This window comes from Mastomys coucha, unplaced genomic scaffold, assembly GCF_008632895.1.
Source record: "Mastomys coucha isolate ucsf_1 unplaced genomic scaffold, UCSF_Mcou_1 pScaffold7, whole genome shotgun sequence".
NCBI lineage: Eukaryota > Metazoa > Chordata > Mammalia > Rodentia > Muridae > Mastomys > Mastomys coucha.
Genome location: NW_022196913.1, coordinates 93,091,001 through 93,114,004, shown reverse-complemented (window position 1 = coordinate 93,114,004; position 23,004 = coordinate 93,091,001). Strand labels below are relative to the sequence as shown.

The following is a 23,004-nucleotide window of genomic DNA, read 5'->3' as shown; positions in this document are numbered from 1 at the left end:
TTGTCTTACACTTCCATATTGTTGTTCGTCATTGGAGAAAGTCAGAGTGAGAGCTCAAGCAGGAAGGAATCTGGAGGCACAAATTGATGCAGAGGCCATGGAAGGTGCTGCTTCCTGACTTGCTCTCCATGGCTTGCCTGCTCAACCTGCTTTCTTTTAGAACCCAAGACCATCTGCCCAAGAGTGACCCCACCGGCAATGGGCTGAACCTACCTGCATCAATCACTAATTAAGAAAATGCTCCATAGGCTTTACCTATCTCTGAGTCGCTTTTTTCAATTGAGGCTTCCTCCTCTCTGGTGACTCTAACTTGTGTCAAGTTGACATAAGAGTAGCCAGGATAGGATCTGTGCCTAGAAGGCCTGCTTTAGCAAAGTAATTCAGCTCTAGCTTCTCTTTCTCTATCATATATTAAAACCAACTTCTTTTGAAATTATCGTTTGCTCATCTGCTTTGGTCTGTGGGTTGCATGGGAAAAGAGACTGGCTTACACATTTCTAGTCTAAAGACTGAATCAAAAGCCTGGTTCATTGGTACTCCATGGACTATACTTGGGGTTGATCTGCTCTGTACCTCATTTGAGACAGATTTTACCTAGGAAGTTTGAGACAGGTTTTTTTCCTAGGAAGTTTGTTCTTAAGACTAGGACTTCAGGGCTTGGGGGTTTAGTTCAACAATACAGCATTCACCTAGCAAGCACAAAGTCCTGGGTTCAGTCCTCAGTTCCCAGGGGCTAGGTGGTCGTGTGGGAGAGTAAGACTCTAGATATGGACTTGTAATCCTATCTCCTTGGGAGGCTGAGGTTAAAAGAATCCCAAGTTCAAGGTCAGCCCGAGCTACTTAGTGAGACCCTGTGAAAAAGTCAAAAGAGGGTTGGGGATGTAGCTCTGTGGTAGGGCACTTCCCTGACTTCTATCTCCTGTATAGAAAAGAAAAGGAATGGAAAACAAACCAAAACCAAACAGAAGAAGAGTAATAGCAAGCAAGCAAGCAAGCAAGCAAGCGAGTGAGCTAGCAGGGCTCCATCTTCTTAGCGTTGGCAGCCCTAGAGGCCTGCATCCCCGCAGCCCTTTTGCTTGTGGATTGGCTGCCATTATCTGGAGAGCAGCATAGTCCATGGTCTGTTCTCCTGTATCCTTTCCTTCAGGTTCTCACTAACTCCTGATTCCTGAGAGCTCGTCTACTTCTGCTGAACATAGGGGTAGAGGCCAAGAGAGTAATGGGCGAGGGGAGGGGGCGCAGAATCTGATCAAAATACATCAGATATGTGTGTGAAATTGTTAACAAAAATCTATGTAGTCATGTTCAGAAGCGGCAATCCTACTTGCCCCTCTGGTTACTCAAAACTCTTACCTACCCAGCTCTGTGACTTTGACCATACAGGACAATTTCTTTGCAAAGAAATGCTAAAAGGATTATAATTGTTTGCTTATATTTTTGAAAAAAAATTCCAGCTTTTTTTTTTTTAAACTTGCCTGTTCCCATACCTATTTATTATAGTTAATTACAGAAAGTGTTGAATTTCACATTGATCACCCTGGTGCCAGTGGGGAAGCTTTATTGATTCTCAGCATTCCTTGCAACATAGGAAGACCTTACTTATTTGCATTTGCTTGGTTTCCAAACTACAGTTTCTAGGGCACCAATGGCGAGCATTGGGCTTCTAGAGAAAAAACAACAGAATTATGGGGATTAAGGGTAAGGGGTCCACACTTAGTATTGTCTTAGTTTATTTGTTTAAAATTTTAACAACTTCTAAGGAAATGTATGTTTGCCTTCAAGTTCAGAAAAATTACAACTTAACATTTCTGTAAATTAATGAGGAACCAGGAAACTTTTCTTTCTACTTAAAAAAAATGTTTTTTTTAAAGGGTTGTTTTCGTTTTTTTGGTTTTTTTTGGGGGGCAGCATGTTAGGGCCTTCAATTTTACCAGTTCCCACACTTCAGACCCCTGAAATATAAGATATACATATGGACTCCACAGATGCAGCTTAGGATTTGACTTAAGACATCCTTTCATGCTTCAATCTACCAGAATTTGCTAAACTTTGATCATGCTATGAGATAAAAATTTTTCTATTTTTTATTTATTTTTTATTTTTTTGAGACAGGATTTCTCTGTATAGCCCCTGCTGTCCTAGAACTCACTCTGTAGACCAGGCTGGCCTTGAATTCAGAAATCCGCCTGCCTCTGCCTCCCAAGTGCTGGGATTAAAGGCATGCGCTACCACCACCCTGCTGAACAAGCTTTCCTGAACACTTTCTCACATGATAACTTGTTTCAAATTTTTGTTTTAGATCTTATAAAATTAAGGGGTTAAAAATATTTCATCCTGCAGTGGTGGAGCATGCCTTTAATCCCAGCACTTTGGAGGCAGAGGCAGGTGGATTTCTGAGTTCAAGGCCAGCCTGGTCTACAGAGTGAGTTCCAGGACAGCCAGGGCTACACAGAGAAACCCTGTCTCGAAAAGCCAAAAAAAAAAAAAAAAAAAAAAAAAAAAAAAAAAAGAAAGCTTGTTCAAATATGGAATACTTTCTCAATAAAATATTGGTATATAAACTAAACAATAAAAAAAAGCTGTATGGTGGTATGGATAATTTTATACATTATCTTTTATAGGATATTTAGCTCATGGTTTTCCTCTATGTCTCTCTTGTCCTTCATTGCCCATTAAACTATTTTACTTTGCAACCTGTTCTCCTCTTCTTTTTCTTTCTTATTTTTTTGTATGTGTATGTATTCCACTATAATTAATGAGTATTGCTTACATGAGTAAATTTAGTTTCATATCTTCTTTGATATTTACTTTTTTATTCTCTTCTGATTAGGCCCCTGCTTTCCTTTTAGAAATATAGTCAGTGTGGTAGCTACTAAGAAGGAAGGACCATCTTCTTACTTTCAAGTTCCTTCCTTCAGAAGGGCACATTCTCTGTATTTTACCTCAAATACATAATCCTCCTGTGTCTGCCCTCTACTGCTGGGATTGCAGATGGACAATATCATGCCTGGCTAGAAACACACTTCTTGATCTTCAAATTGTCCTAATAGTTTACATTTTGGGATGTTTCAGATATAAATTATGATTCCAACAGATAATTTCTGGAAAACCCAGAAAATTCTCAGAAAACTGAATCTAACGGCATGCACATGTCCTTGAAAGGTAGAGGCCACCAGGACAAGGATCTTCAGTTTTGTGATGAATTTAAGGCTAGTCTATCTGGAAAAGACCCTACATAAAAAGATAGATTCTGATTTTCGTCACCAGTATAAACAATTTATTCCAAATTCTTCAATATCATACATTAATGGGCTTGCCAGTCCACTGAGGAGGGCCGTGGGTTGGGATGGGGTCAAGGAATGTCCCGAAAGCACAGCATCTGGAGATAGCCCTCTGGTGGCTTCCTTTAGAGACCAAACATACGACTATTCTTTTATCATTTAGTGTACACACCACCATATTTGAACAAGCTGTTTTGAACATATTCTCACACGATAACATGTTTCAAATAGTATCTTGGTCATCCTTAGCAGGGTGGAGCTAGGCCCGGCCAGCACCTGAGCAGCTCCTTTGAGCAGTCCTCCCAGGGCTTCCAGTCATTCCTCCCATATCCTCACTCTTAGTTTCTTGAGGGCCATCATAGTAACTTTACATCATCTTCCTTGTCATCTTCACACTGTATTTGCAACCTACCACTGTAAACCCTTCTTCTGGTCAGCTGAATGTTATATCTAGGACTTCCCCTTGTCCAGATGAAGCCATACATCAGCATGAACGTTACACTATAATTTTGGAAAAATGTAGGTCATTATTTGAGAGGTTCATGTGATGATTTTTTTTTTCTCTAGCAAGTTCCAAGTTGACCTTCTATTTCTTACATATCAAACACTACCTGGTATTTGATACAGTTTCCTTGGAAAAAGCAAGGCAGCTGCTTTTCCAGGAAGTTGTTTGGATACGAAGGCAGTGAGCTTGTGTCACTGGAAATAAAGTAAGTATAAATGTTGGTCCTATATTACGAGGAACAGGCCTCTTTAAGATCTGGCACAGTTTTGGGGCTGACACAGGATGGCTTAATTTGAGTCATCTCTTGTTGGTAGGATTGCTGAGGGTAGTTTAAAGTCTAGGATGCATTATGAAACCTGGATGGAGCATGCCAGAGGTATCTATAAGGTAGAAGGTTGTTTCCCCGTGCTGGACCAGACTAAGGAGTGATACTTAGAGCAATTTGAGATTCCTAAATCTTTGAGCCATCCCAGAGAACCAGATGTCCTAGATGAGAGGAAACCATGAGGGAGGTCCTCCTCCCTCCTGCTCACTTCAGAAACCCACAGGTGTCAATATTCTCCTACTTTATGGTTCACTTGTTAGCTACAATAGCTGTGAATCTTTAGGAAGTAGGTTTCTAGACACTCAAAGGAGCTCTAGGATCCTTTCGAAAGTTTTCAAGCTAGGCATCTTTGAAATGTTTAACCAAACCCCTTGATCCCTGGGCTTCCCAATTACATATTTCTACAATAAAAAATAAGTAATAAATAAAAGATTTTTTTTATCAGAGTCATAAAATACTCCCAAAGTCTGGATGCAATGGAACGTGAAAAGGATGCCGTTTGCTTTGGTCTTGGACTACAATTCCCCTCATGCCTTGCCTCTGCTCTTCCTTTGAGAAGGTTTCTTCCCACAGACTTGTAGTGGGACCCTTGCCACCGTAAGCTGTTTTTAATGCTTGAAGTAAATGGATTCCATTGATTTTCACTATTGTGTAATAATAAAAGACTGAAACGAACTGTTTACCCAATGCTAAAACACTGGTTCAAGGATTTTAAGTGAATTAACTCATTAAAATAGAGCATCATCCCCCAGGCTAGAAAGTCCATCTGCATGGGGAAGGAAACCAAAGCACGACGTAACGAAGTAACTTTCTGGAAGTCCATGCAATGGTTAGGTGACAGAAGCAAGGGTCAGGGTCCAGGATGCAAAGGTGGGAAGCGTGGCTTCTGAACTCCGTCATCTTTTACTTCTCATCAGCATGGGCTAGAAAGAATTTAAAAACAAAACCAAAATAACCGAAACCAACCAACCAAACAAAAAACAAAAATAACCCCCACCTCACTGTGCATCCTAGACTTGTCCTCTTGCCTCAAACTCCCTGGTATTGCAATACCAGGCATGCATTAATGGCTGGTTCACAAAGGATATTTAGAAATACTCTTCATGAAATGCTACATTCACCTATCCTATCCTAGGAGCTTTCCCTCAGTGCTCCATTCACTAAAAAGAAAAGAAAAGCTAGATGAACAATATAGAAGAAACTATAAAATTAGAAAGTAGTCTTTTTGGTTCTTTTTTTTTTTTTTTTCTGCCCTCATTCATCTAGTTTAAAGTCAAACATGACAAGCTAGATTTAAGGATTCTGACATCTGGGTACCAAATTGGGACTCTACTCCAGAAGGCCGACAGTTGTAAAAGAAACATATGGTCTATCCCTGCATCCTTTGATGAGCAGAATTCTACCAGATAAGTAACACTTAAAACAATGATCAGGAAAGACAGGTATAGAAAATAGAATCTTTGGGGGTGAAATATAGTTTTCAAAAATCAGTGGCATTGCAGTAGAGCTTTTGAGAACCTTTTCAGAATATGTATTAAATAACATTTACAGAAATAATGACTCTGACTTCCAGATGTGAAAGAAAAATGGTTGGAAATACTGTGAATTTTATGGTGGGCATGAGTAGAGTATAACATATCAGTTCTAATGTATTTTAGTCTTTTTCTTCTTTGACCAGAACTCAGAATGTATTAAAAAGCCTCTTATATTTTCCTCATTAGCTATGGATTACAGCCACCAAGCAAGGGGTGAGAGCTGGAACATTCTTTTGGTCTGTGTAAGTTACCTTTATTTTGTCAATGTTTATAAAATTACAGTTATGGTTCAATCGGTGTAACATCAGTTTAAGTCAACTTCATTTCAGCTAAATGTAAACACCTCAAATTTATGAGGATTTATTGATTCAAAAATAACTTTCCAGGTATTGTTTTTTCCCCCAAACTTCTTTCTATGCCTCATTTTACTTCTTTTCTCACCCCCCTCCTGCTCTCTGTCTCTGTCTCTCTCTCTCTCTCTGTCTCTCTGTCTGTCTGTCTCTCTCTCTCTTCTTTTGTCCCATCCTTTAGTTATGAACACCTTTCTCCCTGGCCTACATTTTACATCTTTTATCTTGTCAATCTTTATTTTGGCAGCTTTTCATCCAGGAATGTGTAATTCTTTTAGACAATTGCTGCAGTTTCTGTTATCATTCTTTACAAATATATTACAACTTACTGTGTTTATTTTGTATTTATTTATTTTGATTCCCAAGTTGAGGCACAGAGTGTGATCTTGGGTGGTTGGGAGGCTGAGTATAGAGTTTGGAAGTTCAACACAGTAGGCCAGGGTTGGGGAAACATCCATTTTAGTCCATTTCCCACCAAACTTCTCGAATTTTCCCAGTGAGACTATAGGACTGTTCACCCCTTCAGAAGTAACTGGGGGCTAATAATTGACATTTTCAGGCTTTCAAATGAAATTTACCTGATAAAATGGTCAACATGTTGATTATGTTTAAGGCCTTTTAAACAAGAAAGGGGATCTGTTTCAACTTTCATGGGGATTTTATTCCCAGAGTAATGTTTCCATCTTTTGTTTTTGTTTATTCCAACCACCAAAGCAGTTTTAGCAAGCAAGGGAATGTTTGCTTTTTATGCTTTAACACAAAAATCTGACTGGTCTATTAGCAGCAGTGTGCTAGGATCCAACAGGGGGTTCAGCTTAATCCAGAATGATGCTTTCGCTAGACTCACATTCAGGAACAGAGGGTAGTCTCTTCGGGTTTGAAGGGGTTCAGAATGAAGTACTTTGGATGATCCGAAGCTAAGATGGGTGCCCCTTTAGAGGCAATTTTCCCCCCTTTTTAAAGCAGTTCCTGACTTGAGAGGTAAGTGTGGCTAGGCTAGAACTGATGCTGCTTAATGTAAATGGTCTGTTGTCTACCTAGTTAATCTCCCACAGATTTCTCGGATTTTAACCCTTGGCTCTCACGGATGCGTATGGGAATTCTGCTCTGCCGAATGGAGAGGAGCCAACAACATAATTAATACTTAGTCCTCACCCTTAACCCCCCTGGAATTGCCGCAAAGCTTCCTTGAAAAGGCCCAGTGTTCTGTCTTTGAATGACAATTTTCTCCACCCATTTGAAAACACTTTTAAGAAGGTGGCTTTTGTGTGCTCCCAAGATGTCTTTGCTTCTCCAGCTATTCTTTTATCTCCAGGTCCTGGAAGTGGGCAGGCTCATTTTCTTCCAACCCTGACCCCTTTGAAGCTTTTTATAACTTTATAAAATATGATCAGGCTTCTCACTTTTACAGGGAATATATATCAAGGGAATCTACATATAGTCCATTTTGAAAAATTTTCAAATTTAAATAAAACCAGATTCAAACCATAGGTTTAGACTTTAAAGGCCATCTTTTTAGCACAGTTTCTTATTGCAGTCTAGAATTTTATTCTTGCTCTTAAATGATAGTGTTTCATTTCAAAATCATCCCCAGCTGACACTGCATTTTGCTCCTTTGTTTCAGTTCATTCTCAGAGGCAATAATTCTGTATAGAGGTGTTTAGTTTGAATAGAACCCTAGGTCTGCTGCTTGTGAAGTGACTGACTATCTCAGCCAATCAATAGTCTCATCTTTAAGTAGGAATTGTAATTAGGGTGCCGTGGACACAGAATGAGTTAACTTCTTTAGAGTGCTTTATTAGGTTCGTTGGTACAGAGGGAGCAGCCAATAGCTGGTATTTATTTCTTTAAGTGCTGACTAGACAATGTAGCCTCTCACCACTACTTTTTTCATTTAGTTAGTCCTTCATTTTCTAGTTCTTAGCTGTCTTTGTTTCCCCGGGTCTGCGTTATGTATGTGTGTGTGTGTGTTTGTGAGGGTGTCTTATGTCCTTGTTCTCAAGATTAATTCTTTGCCAGTTGATGGTGCTGGAGACAGTGACACCTGCTGTTTTCCTTGCTGCTTAGACACTTGCTGGCCCTTGGTCAGGTTATTTGCATTCTCTGCCCTGTGTTTGAGACACTCATGTCTAAGGGCCAGATCATTTTTATCTGTGGGGTTATTTCCAAAGCACATTGAAACCTTTAGAGACAACCTTATCCAAATCCTTGGTTTAGATACCAGAGCATTAAGAGGGAGTTTGTTAAATGTAGTATTCATGCTCCCACTCAGAATAGACTCCAGCATCTTTATTATTGCACATATAACACTAGAGAGTAGTGGGGGCATGGTGGCAGAGCTTTTACTCAAGAAATGATAAAACAATCCTCTGCTTTCCCATTTCAAGTAGAGGAGAGTGACTCCTACCATAGTCTTTTTGGCAGGAGACTCTTGTATCTGTGTTTATATACAGGCCTTAATTGTGTTGTACCTTTTATATACATTTCATGAATGAATGTATTCTTTCTATAGAACTAGAAATCCAGCACATGATGATATACCTCTCCAACTGCCCGACTTCATGACTTTTTTATTTTTATGTTTTAAAAATCCTACCCACCAAGCCCACTTGATGCTATTGATGCTGCCCATATACTTATGGGTATGAGGCCATCCATTCCAGTATTGTTGAACTAGCAGAGATCAGAGCCACAAAGAGAACTGACTCATTCCTTTAGAAGCCAACGACTCCCAGTAGCTCCTCAGTAAGGAGTGGAGGCTGGCAAGTCCCACCCCCTCCATGCTAGAACATTATCCTCTCCATGCTAGAACATTGATTGGCTTGGTTTTATAAAACTAACATTTTCCTAAACCCTTTCTATGAGCCAGGAATGATTTTAAGAACTTTACATATCTTTTTGGATCCTTCCAATACCTATGAATAGGTACCGCTACTAGCATTTTGCAAAAGATAAGTACCTTTTCAAAGGGTGAGCATTCTGAGCTTGGCACATGTTCTCCTACCTTGTGTTTCTCCAGTGATGCCAGGAGTCCATATTTGTAGTGTGACACCACACCCACAAAATAAAGCAGCTTTTCAGGTAGACAGAGAAATAAAGTAACATGAATAGGCTAGGGCATTGGCTTTTTTCATTGTAAGTGAGGAAAGAATTCAAAATATGCAATTAAATTTATTTTGTTCTGATACAACGGATTTCTCAGGCTAAAGGATTAAATTCCTTAAGTGATTAACCTGGCCTGGCTTTGCTTAGTCCCGTTTGATTTCATTTATAGGACATAAAAAGCAGGGCCACGTTTGTTCAATGCCAGTGCAATATGTTTACAACAGGATTTATTTTATAGTAAGCATGATTTTGTGGTCTTGGAGGTCATCTCTAGACAGAGAGGTTTCTGGGGTGGTATCAGATCCTGAGAGTAGAGCTTAGTGAAGCTGGGGGAATGGGTGTCGATTGCAGGCACAGAGAAAGGGTCTCTAGACTTAGTCATCTACCATGGTTGTGAGGATCATTTTTTTTTCCCCAGCCATCTTGTTGATGTTCCCTGAGACTAAAGGTTTAAATGGTCTACACAATAATTTTCCTCACCACGATAAATCTCGTGCAAGTTTGGATTCAACACGAATTAGCCTCTACAGTCTGATCTTAGAGCAAGAGAACATTTTGTTTTCCTTGTTGTAGGGGGAACGATTTTTTCTCATGTCAAGATAGTGCTTAGCTTGCTTAGCATCCTAACAGTACTCAGTTCAGGGCACTGTCCTGTATTAGCCAAGAGCTCCTAATGTTATTACCAGGCCTAGGGTAATTATGTTCAACAGAGGAATGGTAGTTTAAACACAAAAGCCATTGTGGATGAAGATTATACCCCTTTTGTCAGTCTTATAATTATGTGTGCCTGTTCTTGATGGATTTGCTTTGTTTTTATGCCCCTCAGGAGCATCCCTCACGAGCGGAGAATCCTAACCATTCTTCAGTGGCTTTCCCTGCCAGACAACGAGAGGTACTTTTTCTCTTCTCTCCTTTTCTCTTCCCTTTTTAGGACCTTTCCATCTTGGCCCAGTGCTGGACAAAGCACTAGATGGGTGGACTGTGACATAGAAGCACAGCCAAGGATTGATGGTATTAAAAGTTTTGTGCTTATTAACCTTAAGCATTATTTCCTTAAGAAGGTTTCAGTCACTGGGGGACCATTTAATTACATGGATTATTCCCGCTGCTAATCCTGGTGACTTCAGCGGACCTGAAGCAAGTTGTTGGCTTTGATAAAGGAATCAGTCTTCAGCATCCCAAGGACTGAAAGGCGTTAAGCCTGAGTGTCCATCTCCTTGAATATATAGTCAGTTCTTTCAGATGGTGTTCTGTTATGTAAGGATCAGAGTCCCCAGTGATGTTTGGATATTTTCATTGTGACTTTTAATGCTTTGAAGTGGCCCTTGCCAGATGCCACAGTGAGAAGTGGTGTGGAAGCACAGCTCGATGGATGAGGAAGTAATAGGAAGTAAAAGTTTTCCATTGTACTACTAACCATGGGTGGGAGACTCACTCAGTTGCAAGGATTTTGTTTTTAAGATCCTCTAGGTTGGTAACGTTCAATGATGGGTTTCATTATGGCACTGGCAGGTATGTGTGTTACTGTGCTTTGCTTTCTCCTATTTTCTTTCTATTGCCTTCCTGGGTGCTCCCTAGCCCCCTTGAAGTGTTCGTTTGTTTTATGTGTGATATGGATTGCTCTGTGTAGCCTGGGGTGACGCTGGTTCTCATTTCCCTACAGGCCTTCAGTTTATGCCTTCTACTCCGAGCAGCCTGACTTTTCTGGACATAAGTACGGCCCCTTTGGCCCTGAGGTTAGTAGTTTACCATCTGCCTGAGGAGAACATGTGTTCCCAGGCCACTGAACTTCCAAAACCTTATTTTAGGATTTGTACAAAGTCTAGGAATTTTCAAATCTAAAAGGCATGGACATTGTCAAATAATTTGGAAATCTTAGACTAAAAACTTTTTTAAAAAGTCTTAATTGCACTTGGTTCTCTTACAGGAACTTTATTTCAGATTGCTTTAATATAGAAACATATTCTAAATGTGGTGCCGTGAGGCATAGGGGAAATTGTAGCCTTAAAGGAAGGCATTGTAGAGCAGGTGAAGATTTCGCTACCATTGACTAGGACAGAAGGAATCTTTGAGACCCCTGATATACAAGGCACCATAACTAAATTTTCATTCCCTTAAAATGCTTACACAGAGAGGCAATCCTTACACAGCCCCAGTAGTCTTATCATGGTTAACCTGACATACAGCATAGGAGAGATACATTTTATGGGGTATTTGGACATAGATGTTCATACTGTGAAGTCATGGGCCCTCCAGAGATGCAGATGATAAAATGCATTCTTAAATGAGAGAGATGCTCTACTGGAGGCACGTGGCTAATGATGCTAGTAACACTCTGGTTACTTCTCAGTGGAAGACAGTGCTCATAAGGTACAATTCACTAGAACATCACATCCAGGAAATGGTGGCATATTATTGTTTCTCATTGATGACCTGCCATATGATGAAGTCTGCAAGTCAAACTGTTAAAATATTTTAAATGCTTTTCATTTTCATCATGGGACACAGAGGTCATTGGGACAGTGTAAATACTGATGTGAGCTGAGGAAGTTATTTCAAAGAGTCTTTGTTGATGGTTACTGTCTCCAGTTCTCTAGAAGCCCATGATGGCACAGTTGCTCCAAGTAAATTCACTTCCTTCAGCATAGGGATATGTTAAAGATGCAGCTAAATGTATCTTGATTGGAGCAGTTCTGAACAAATTGCTCCATGTCTAAACAAATACTAAGAAGACATAAGGATTTCTGAATGTTACAATATCAATTCAGAGGCTGGTGAATTTTGTTTTTAAGTAGAAGAAACTAATAACTATGAAACTGTTCATAAATTGTCTTGAATCACGGAAGTCATATAAATCCAAGGCTCTTTTATCCTTTTGATGCTTACACATTAATGCATGATTATGAAATACAAATGATAAAATAAGATAAACATCTGCCTACATGAAACACAAAAAAGCAAGAATGGCTGTTTTATCTTTGGGAAGACTTTCTTTGAGATTAATTTAAGATGAACTGAAGGAGCCAGATTTTTTTTTTTAAATGTTAAAAAAATACACCCCACTAAACACCTAACTAGTTCCATGTGCTCCATTAAAAAGTCCAATTTTGTTGGAATAATATCCTTTAAAAGAAAAAAAAACCCAGGAATTGGTATTGATCTAGCCATTCTTTTGAAAGTCAAGGCTGGTACTTGAAGAGCTTTAAGGCTGTCTAAGTTTCTTGATAAGTGGAGGATTTGTGCTCGCTTCTCAGACCAGGAGCCTTCCCACAGAACCAGCTAACTTTCCCACAGAACAGAGGACTGAGAAAAGCCACCGATAACTATGTTCAAATTATAGGCAACGTCACCTATGTGGCAAGAGCTGGCTCTTAACCATACACAGTAGTTATGACCCATTTGATTCCCTAAATCCCATGGCTTAGCAGTAAAGGTTCTTTTTCAGAGACATCTCTGGTTTGTGATACGTGTGGTTTCGTTATAGCTACCTTGTGAGACAGATGCATTTTGATTAAGAAACAGCCCAGCTGTCTTAAAATGCTGAGCAATGACTAAATGTTGCAAGGTGGAGAATGCTTTAATTTGGTACAATGATGGTCTCTATGTCCATAAAGGCTTATAAATATACGAGCCTTCCTCCCATAGTGCTTTTGAATTAAGAATTGTAAGTATTCTCATTATGTTTTTCCCCCCAAGTATTGATACTTCTTGCAGCTGGAGTTTCGTCTCTAGCTGCTGGGTAAACATTATTGATTGTATGCCCTAGAGAATCTCATAGCCTGACCATGTTCTCATAAAGGAAAGGACATTTTCAGATTTCAACTCTTTCTCTTGGTTCTAAGAAACTTCTCCTGAAACCAAGACAATAGTTTTTTTTGTTCTGCTAAACTAGAGCCGAAGCAAACCAGCAAAACCTTTCTTGTGTGATAAGCTTGGTTGTCTCATAAGCACATATAAACATCGATGTATCATCAGAGATCGCAAGTGTGCATGAGAGTACCACACACACCAGATTAAAGATTACTAAACTAGGTAACTTTTGACAGAGAACAAGAAAAGAACTTGTGTTACAAATTGAACTGAAATGAGTCTAAGTAGCAAAGAGCTATATGGCACAGTAAGATGAATTCAACTGAAGTTTATGCTTTATTTGCTTAATATTTGAGTACACTTGTTTTTCAGGGTGAGTCTCAAAAGCTATTTACTGAGATGGCCAAACACGGGGCTAACAGTTTGGAGAAATGGTGTACTGCTCCTGCTACTGTAGTGTAATGGTGAATGTTCAAAATATGCTTGCTTTGGGTTATTGGCACAATCTTTTTTTTTTCTCTTTGATCTATGCTTTCTCTGTTACCTGTTGTTCGGCTGCTCTTCTGGGCCTAGAGGCAGAGCTTTGGCTGGCTGGTCCCTACCTTCAGATGGCAAAGAATCCTTCTGAAAGGCAGGGAAATTTGCACCCCCGCCCCTCTCCCATTCTCTGAATAACCTCAGGCTAAAACTTCTAAATTCAGGCTGAAGTATGGCTGGACAGTGAAAACTTAGCTTTCCGTCTACCTCTAACATCCGAAGAAGGAGAAACATGCCTTTGTAATGACTGGATGAAAACTCCATCTGCTTACACTCCATTTCTTCCGCTCTTCTAACCTGCTGCAATTGGAACGGTTCTCTCTGGGCGTCTTTGGAATGTTGGAGTTTCTTGCAAATGGCTTAGAGTTTGATGGGCAGATTCGAGCGCTCGCAGAATGTACTTAGTGACCATGACATGGAAAAACCCTCTTCTTTTTTCCTGCTCTTCTCATGGAGACTTGCCTAAACTAGGAGCATTAAAACCAAAGCAAACCAAACCAAAGTCTACAGGGCTGTGACTTCTGGTCGCTCTGCTGGAGAGAGAGGGAGGATGAGATAGAAACAGAAATGCTCATGCAGCCGCTTGCCCTGCGAACAGAGCAACAGCATGGCAGATGTTCCCCCTTGGTTACACTAACACTGTTCCTCTTCCTGCCCCTGCCTGCATCCCAATGGCTCTTGGAACAGTCCTGCCAAGAGATAAGGTAGCTAGGTAGACAGCAAGGTCGGCTGCTTTAATTCACCTTTGCACCATTAGCAAATCAGGGGCTGGTTTTCCCCAGCACTGGGGTCTCTTCTTCACTTGATGGTTAGATGTTACTGCTCTCTGGATTTCCAAACAATACTCATAGAACCTTTGTTACTTCAGCCAGGGAGCCAGCTTCCCATAACAAGAGTCTGAGTGAAATCTTTCAAAGAGGATTTCATATAATCCTATGTGTTCCTCTTTCCTGCTGAAAGTCCTGATGTGTATGAGTTCATTCAGGACCAATGGGGACTGCTGATCGTTCCTGTTTCAATTTGTCCTTGGTTGAACCTGCAAGCTCAGAGCCCTTTAATACATTTGGTGGTGTGATCACATAGATTGTCTATCAGTTGCTGAGTGAGAACTATCTAAACAAACCTCATTCTCACCTCAAAGTGACCGAGTGATCTTGACTTTGTTTGGTTACAAGCTAATACTTTAACCACAGAGAGCTTTTTGGTAAGCAAGAAGCAGTCTGTCCCCAGTGCAGGAATCACAAAGCTTGCTTAATATCACTTTCAGATGTACCTATACACTGGCTTCTCAGCCAAGAGCAGTCCAAATGACTGGATCCTCTTACATCTATCGTATCTTGTTATCAGCAATGAAGCTGTGACCACGTTGAGACCCAGGTTAGAGGCCTCTCCCTATAGAGGGCCGTGAGTCACCTCTCATTCCAATGTGTTCTCCCTTAAGGAGAACTTAGTTTTGCCAACTCAGACTCTGCTGACCCCAGATGGGAACGTATGAGCTTTACTATCTGTCCCAGAGGGACAGGCGACTTCTGAGTACAGACATCTCTATCCGCCAGTACAGGAGAGTAGTTATGGCTCACCTCTTACTCCGGCTAAAAGACCTAAGAGGAAAGTTGCCCCTAAGAGGAGACAGGAAAGACCAGTTGCTCCTCCAAAGAAAAGAAGAAGAAAATTACATAGGATGGATCATTATGCAGCGGAAACGCGTCAGGACAAAGTAAGTTTATCTACTGTTCCAAACCTCTGTGGCGGGCAGGTCTGGCTTGGAGGCTGCCTTCAGTGCCTTGGTTTGAAAGTCGTCTGGGTAAGGTTTAAGAGAACTGCTGTGTTCTCCTTGGCTCTGAGTCTAGGACCCTCTGGTACTTTAGAGGTTAACAGTGATGTGAAGACATCTTGCACTTTCAGTACCACAGGAAAAAAAAAGGGGGGGGGGTCTTTGATCTTCTTTAACGTGAGTTGACCCCAAACGGATGTTGCCATTTAGGTTTAGGCTGTAAGTGACAGTTTAGAGAGGTATTGATTCTTCCTTGGGGTTGGGGCGGGGGGAAATCACTGTGATTTCTGGTGCTACCTATTGAAAAGAATCTCAGAAGCTGGTAGGGCACGTCTTTTTAAAAGAATGCAGATTAGAACACAATAAAAATGCTGACTTATGTTAGTGGTGTATACTTTCTGAGCTCAGAGGAGGTCTTGTGTGCATGAGAGAAAACTATGGGCAGACAGAGCTGCATATTTTTCCCCCACAATGGTAGTAACAGAATTTACTTTTAGCATTTACATTCAAAGGAACCTTTGCTTATTCATTCTCTCAAAACCTTCAAATTCCTATGAGGCAGATTCTTCCTTGTGAACCTGATTGCTAAGAAGTTAAGTTCTGGATTTCACCTGAATTGTCCCATTGAATGAAGGAAAATAACTCAGTGCCAAGGATAGACATGTGTTATGCATTTCATGTTTCTATGTCTAGACATGGATCTTGGAGGATAGCGTGTTTCCCAGACAAATACCACTTAGGCGCACATCTGTTAGTCCCTTCAGGTTCTGTGGCACATCTCATTCTGCAACTTTCAGTTGTGATTTGAAAAGCTGACTCCTGTGAAGAAAAGAGGCTTCTCTACCTTGTTTCATGGATGAAATGATACGAAGAAAGGTCATGGCTCATCCGAGAAGACTCCCATGGCAGATGCCATGATGCATTTGATTGGAACTGATGCTCAGGCCTCTTCTTTCTGTCTTGCTTATCTTGGATGTATGTGTGTGGTTGTCAGCTGAGCTGTAAAATCTATCTAAACTAGTGTAAGGTGTTTGTCTGGTGTGAGGTTTCTTAAAACTTTCTATTTCATGGTCAGAGATGAGACCCGGAAGGCAATCCTATGTTTGTGTGAGCACCCATGGCTCCTGTTGGAACTATAGTAAGAGATGGTGGATTTTTGGGCTTTGGAAATGTTGCTCAGAGAAGAATTGGGAATTTGCATTTCGTTAGTCTAACTAGAAGGAATTCTGAGGTTCATTTTTGTCTGTTAGGATTTTTGTCGATTCTTATTTATGTTGAGAGGCAGTAGCTAGTCTTGAGGACAAATGGTAGCTCTCTGAGGTCGGCAGTTATGGTCTTCGGAACAGCGACATGAATCTTGTTTTAGTAACGATGTTCTAATTCATTTCCCAGGAGGTGATGTTTTTATCCTTCAGTCTTTACGCTTTTGTTTCCCTCAGAGCGTCTCTCTCTCTCTCCTCCTCCTCCTCCTCCTCCTCTCTCTCTCTCTCTTCCTCTCTCCCTCTCTCTCTCTCCCTCTCATCGTCCAAAGTCTGGTGACTTTATATGAAGAAAAGGGGATTTATACTCTCTGACTTTCGACTCACTCTTAAAACTCTTGGATTTACAGAATATGATTACATGATGGAAAAGCCATTTTGCACCTCAAAAAGGACTTACCACAGTAATTTGTGATATTTTCATATCAAAATATTTCACAAGGGATGGAATAAGGAGAGCTTTTTAATTCTCACAAGAGACTGCAAGCTACTTACAGCTTATTATCATTAAAAAAAGGAAAATGTTTCCTTGACAAAACTCTGCCTCTGGGCCAGAAGTTTTCTTTCCAGAACGTTCTAAGGGTAGAAGAACTATGGAAATTGAAAGGTAAAAATATATACATCAATAAATATGTGAGGACTGACTTGCCTTTTGCAGATGACAAATCCTCTGAGAGAGATTGACAAGACCGTGGGGCAGTTAATGGATGGGCTGAAACAACTCAAGCTGCACCGTTGTGTGAATGTCATCTTTGTTGGAGACCATGGTAAGGCTTAATTTTTAATTTGCTATTAAGATAGAAGCTTCACAGGGTGTTGGTGTTGGTACGTGCCTTTAGTCCAAGCACTTGGGAGGCAGAGGCAGGATCTTTGTGAGTTTGAAGCCAGCCTAGTTTATAGAGTGAGTTCTAGGACAACTCGAGCTACACAGTAAGACCGTGTCTCAAAAACCAAAAACCAAGCAATCAAGCAACCGAGCACACTAAAAAGATAGAAGTTTCCCAGGGTGTTGAACAAAGGAACCCCTGCTCTGAGTCCAAAATTCTGTTCCTTATTTTTTTTCTTTTGCTTCAGGATAGGGAAAGAAATTAGGTCATGATACAAAAGTTAGAGAGACCCAGGGATTTCTTCATCCTCATGTTCTTTGCAGGAGAGGCCTTGCTGCAAAAATCTGTCTCCTATTAAAGTCTTGCAGACAGTGTACATGTGGTAGGAATGACTTCCTCTGTGAATTCAATGTGGCAGGTGGCAGACTCCTGCCTCTCTGAACCACATCTCCAGAATGGCTGTACAAAGTTGTGTAGCTAAAGTGATAACTCTTAATATGTAAAGGAGGCAGAGATGTAGGGGTCTTGTCAAAAATATGGCATTTTAGAAAAATGGTTTCCTGGAGCTCTCAGAGGGAATCCAAGGCCAAAATCAAGGATTCAACACAGGAAACTTATTAAGAGAAGGGATCAGTGCAAGAAGTAGTTGGTTCTCCCTCTCTTCCTCCTTTCTTTCTTTGTCCCCCCTCCCCTCTCCCTCCTTCTTTTCTTTTTTCTTCCTTCCTTTCCCTCCCTCCCTCCCTTTCTCCTTCCCTTTCCCTCCCTCCCTCACTCTCTGCCTTCCTTTCCTTCCCTCCATCCCTCTCTCCCTTCCTTCCCTCCCTCGCTCTCTGCCTTCCTTTCTCTCCCTCTCTCCCTTCCTTTCCCTCCTTCCCTCCTTCCCTCCCTCTCTCCCTTCCTTTCCCTTCCTCCCTTCTTTCCTTCCTTCCACCACGTAGCCCAAGACATATCGAGATCACTTACTCTACTGTCTCAGTCTTCCAGCAGCTGGGCCCGTAGGGGTGCACCACCATGCCTTTGAAGGAATGGTTTCTTTAAAATACTTCTTAAATTAGAAAAAAAAATTTTTTTTGGTTCTTGTGAGCATTTTTTGAGGCGATTGAGAGATCATAAATATCATATGATAATAAAGCTAAGGCCTCAGGGACTATCTGAAATGTATATTTTTATTCAGCCTTCTCTCTGACTCCTCCCAGATCTAACCAGCCTCCTCACTTCTCCCCCTTCCTCCTGTCCTTGTGTCTTGTGTCTTTTTTTTTTTTTTTTTTTAAATAATTCACTAAGTCCAGTTTGTGCTACTCATATATCCAAGACTGTGGGGCCATCTTTGGAACACGGGATTTATGTTCTTAAAGAAAACTGATTCTCCTTTCCCTAGGACTCACCAACGGTCAATAGCTTTTCAGTTAGAATGGGGGCTCATGTTTCTTTCCCCACTCATAATGGAATGCTGACTGTCTTGATCTTGTGCAGGCAAGCATGGGTGCTGTGATTTGTTTTTTTTTAGTACAGTGGTTCTGTCATGTCCAGAAGACACCGTTTCTCTTTTGTCCTGACTCTCTCTAGCTCTTTCACTGCTTTCACCCAGTCTTCTGCAATACCCTCTGTGGCTTTAGGAAAGGGTTATGATAGAGATGTTCCCCGTATGGCTGAGCACTCCAGAAACTTACTTTCTGAATTTTGTCAACAGTTTCTGCACTAACTGTTATCCATTGCCCAACAAACAAACAAACCAACCAACCCTGATAAGATCTAAAAGCTGTGCTAATATGTGAATATAGAAATACAATGTAGAGGGTAGTTGGACACTTCGTTCTCTTAACTAAATAGTAACAGTTGGCTTATCCCTGGGTCTTGTAAGGTCATGTTCTCTTCATATCACCAGAACTGTTTCCTACTATGGAGCAGGCCTGAACTCCAAGTAGAGAGTGAGTGATTACCCTTATAATGCCACTATTACATCCAGGAGCTATCTTGCCACACTGGTTCTTATAGTTGACAGGGTTCACAGCTGAGTAAGGCTGTTGAATTTTTTTTTTTTGTCCCAGTAACCTGCATAGCACCTTCTGTTACTCTGAAACCTAGCTAGCCGAGAGGGAGCTTCCTATTCAGTACCAACTGAGATTTCAGAGGCCATTCTTATTCACAGACTCAGTTCTAGAGAGTGCCACCTATGTTCTGAAACTATCAAACCATAAATTATAATAATGACCTTGGAGTTTGGGGCCTTTCCCTTGTAGTAGCGTGTAAAAAAAAAATTGATTGACTTCTTGGCAGTTCTGTTAATAATAGTTAGTGAATCTTCCTAGCTCTATTTTGGCTCCTGAGATTTTATTTCCCGAGCGTTCTAGAAGATCTGAGAAACTGGGGTAAAGGGTGGATTTTGTGGATGCTAACTTGCTTCCCCGAGTAGGTTAAATGATACCCTCTGCAAGATCATTCTCTACTAGTTGGGCTTAGTGGAAAGTTGTAGACTGGGTGGAAATGGCGAGCATATGACGCACTAATTCAATTTAAGTTGCCCAGAAGTGTGGAGAGCATTAGCTCACATGCTAGCAGGAGACATCTAAGGTCCCAGTGAGTCACATGTCAGAGCACCATAAAGGCCACATGCAGACTAAAACCCATTCTCAATATGCAGATTGGTAAAACGGAATGGATCCATTAGTGTTGGAAAGCCAAGCAAGGTGCCTCTTTTTCTCAAAGGTAGCTTGCCTATTATTTCAGGCCCTGGTCTTTGGCAGAATTAAGTTTCAGTGGACCTCAGATCACACCACAACTCTTAAGAACCTAGGAGGCTGGATGTTATCTATGTCAGCAAATCTCAGTCCCTTATGTGCAGACTGAAGAAAACCCTGGCTCCATGAGGGGGAAGGCAGCCTGGAGGGAAGGGGTGGGGATGCTAGGGAGGAACCCTGGGCACATTTGCCTGATGGTCACTGTAGGCAAGGGCGATTGCTCAACATTGGAACTGCAGAAGCAACAGTGTTGAAATGTCACAAATGGAAGATTTTTTCCATCTTCCATTCATCTGTTTTTGGAGTTTTTTTTTTTCCCCCTTTCTAGGGTAATGTTTTACTAGAACACAAAACTGTTTATTATTTTAACTTTTTCGTCTGGGAAGTTTCCATGTTAAAAGAAAAAATACATGACTGTGTTATGTTAAAACCTACTTTGCTCTTTCTTCATGCTAATTGATATTAAGAAATAGAAAATGCGGGCCACTGAGATGGCTCAGTGATTAAAGGTGCTTGCCATGTGAGCCTGGTGATCTGAGTTCAGTCCCTGGAGTTGCTGAAAAGGTACACAGAGAGAACAGACTGTACCGAGTTGTCCTCTGACCTCCACATATACAGTGTGATGCCTTTTATTATGACTATACACAACAATAATAAATAAAGTTTTAGAGAGAAAAAAAGAATCTCCAGAAGTGATAATTTGAGTTTTACCAGATCTTGACTACTCTGGATTACATTTCTTTACTCTAAAACCTTAAGACCTTTTACAAAATCATTAATTTTCCCTCTTAGAGAATATTAACATACAAGGCAATTAAGTTGTCTCTCTAGAACCAAGGAAAATATGTTCTAAGACTCCCAGTAGATGCCTGAGACTGCAGAGAGTACTAAATACTGTGTATTTGTCCTTTCTGACACACTTGTAATTGTGATAAAATATCATTTATAAATCTGACATAGTAAAAATTGACAATACCTAGTGATAAAAAATATATTTTTGATTGATAAAAATTCAATTAGAATATGTTGTCTTAAGAGTCATAACTATGATTGTTCTTAGCTACTGTGTGGTTATATCGGCTAAGTGGATGGCTTACATCTTGAAGAAAATGGAAAAGGGTAGCAATTAATTTCATTATCTTATTTAGAATGGAAATTTAAAATTTATAAATAATTTGTTTTTGAAATTTTCATTAATTTGTTTTGGATTGTTTACTTGAAAACTAGAGCTTCAGAGAGTAAGGCCATAGGAGTGGGGTGTCACCAATTGTGGGGGGACCTCTGCACTGTAAATGTTTATTGTTCTGGGTCAACTTGTGAATTCTAAAAATGTCAATAAAGATCTCTATGGGATTTAGATCGGTAGAGCTGCTAGAGTCTATAATCTCGGGATTTAAATTAGTTTCAAATTACTGCAAATTTCCCTAGCTCTAGAAGGCAGAAAACAAATTTTGGGGTAGGAATGAATAGTGATTGGTTCATTTTTTTTTTCTCACTAGACCTTTTCTGTGTGATAGACACTACCCTTCCGGTTCCAATTATGTTGTTTAAAACTTGTTTTTACGCAGTGTTTTGTTTTTCCCGTTGGGTGGTCATTTGGAATGACTCTAGTTTTCTTTCCCCCATTTCTTCTTGCCAGTATTGTTTTGTCAGTAACACCCAAGGCCACCAGTGAAGATAGTGATGTGATTATATCATTAAGGCAGGGGACATTCTAGTAAGAAGGAGAACAGGAAATAGCATTGTTTAAATGTGTGTGTGTGTGTGTGTGTGTGTGTGTGTGTGCAGAGGTGTCAGATCCCCCTGGAGCTGGAGTTATGGGCAGCTGAAATTGGTCTGACATAGGTTCTAGGAAGTGAACTCTGATCCCTTTCCAAGAACAGTATGTGCTTTTAACCACTGAGCTGTCTTTCCAGCCCCAGAAATGATATTTTGCAAAAGAAGTAGAACTGCGTGCTCCAGTCCTTTGTGCCACCCTGTCCCTTACCCTGCTGGGAACAGATTCAAGCAATTAAAGAATAATCTTTTCTATTATACTGTCAATAGTTTGTGTTTTTCAAATGTTATTTATTGAGGGGTGGGGGAGGATAACATGTAGAAGTCAGAATAGAAGTTTTGGGAGTCAGTTGTTTCTCAGTACCATAGTGGGCTTCAAGGATCAAACTCAGGTGGTCAGGCTTGGGGACAAGCACTCTTGCCCACTGAGCCATCTCACTGGACCTTAAACATGGCTTTTGGTGTTGCTGTTCTTGCTCAATAACTCAAAGTAATAACACTGAGGTGACACATTTTCAACCTCTTTTACATGTGGGATGATATGGCTAAATGAATGTTCTGGATAAAGATTATAAAAATTTCATATCAGTCATGATGTTTCCTCTAATTTGCTGGAATCTAATTAGAGATTTAACTAAATGTTACAATGCTATCTTTAGGGACTCTACTCTTTTTTTTAGGATTTTAATTTTAATACTGCCTGACAGTCCTTATGTGTATCTTTTACCATCCCCATAGGAATGGAAGATGTGACATGTGACAGAACTGAGTTCTTGAGCAACTATCTGACTAATGTGGATGATATTACTTTAGTGCCCGGAACTCTAGGAAGAATTCGACCCAAGGTGATCAGTAATTCTAAATGTAAGTTGGTTTTGAAAATATTAAGTTGTTCAACTAATAATCATTTGAAGAGGTAAAGACTTGTTCTCTGCAGCTAGAACGCTTGGGCAAGAAATCTTGGTTGAGCTTCAACTTTCTGATGTTGATAGAAGACTTGCGACCTATGAAGACTCCTGTGCACGTTAACATATATTATTTACAGAGGTTCTGGGTACAGAGCTGCATCTACCAACATTTGCACTTGGTTTTATAACATGGGAATTGCACTTAATTTTTTTTTAAATACTTTTATTGCATTATGATGAGAAAAGTTACATGATTTCAATTTATCTGAATTTG

The 23,004-nt window shown here is 40.4% G+C and overlaps 1 protein-coding gene across 5 annotated transcripts in view; it reads left to right on the top strand.

The window, feature by feature from the left end:
• Enpp2 (ectonucleotide pyrophosphatase/phosphodiesterase 2) overlaps nt 1-23,004 on the top strand; it is a 119,708-nt gene that overhangs the window by 60,114 nt on the left and 36,590 nt on the right. For 3 of the 5 annotated variants that reach the window (XM_031358303.1, XM_031358304.1, XM_031358302.1), the window contains exons 9-13: nt 5,833-5,888; nt 9,928-9,993; nt 10,765-10,837; nt 17,140-17,248; nt 22,561-22,686. In XM_031358303.1, the coding sequence (XP_031214163.1) occupies nt 5,833-5,888; nt 9,928-9,993; nt 10,765-10,837; nt 17,140-17,248; nt 22,561-22,686 (430 nt within the window). Of the gene's footprint in view, nt 1-5,832; nt 5,889-9,927; nt 9,994-10,764; nt 10,838-15,009; nt 15,166-17,139; nt 17,249-22,560; nt 22,687-23,004 lie in introns of all 5 variants that reach the window. The other 2 variants (XM_031358306.1, XM_031358305.1) reach the window with 1 other exon arrangement.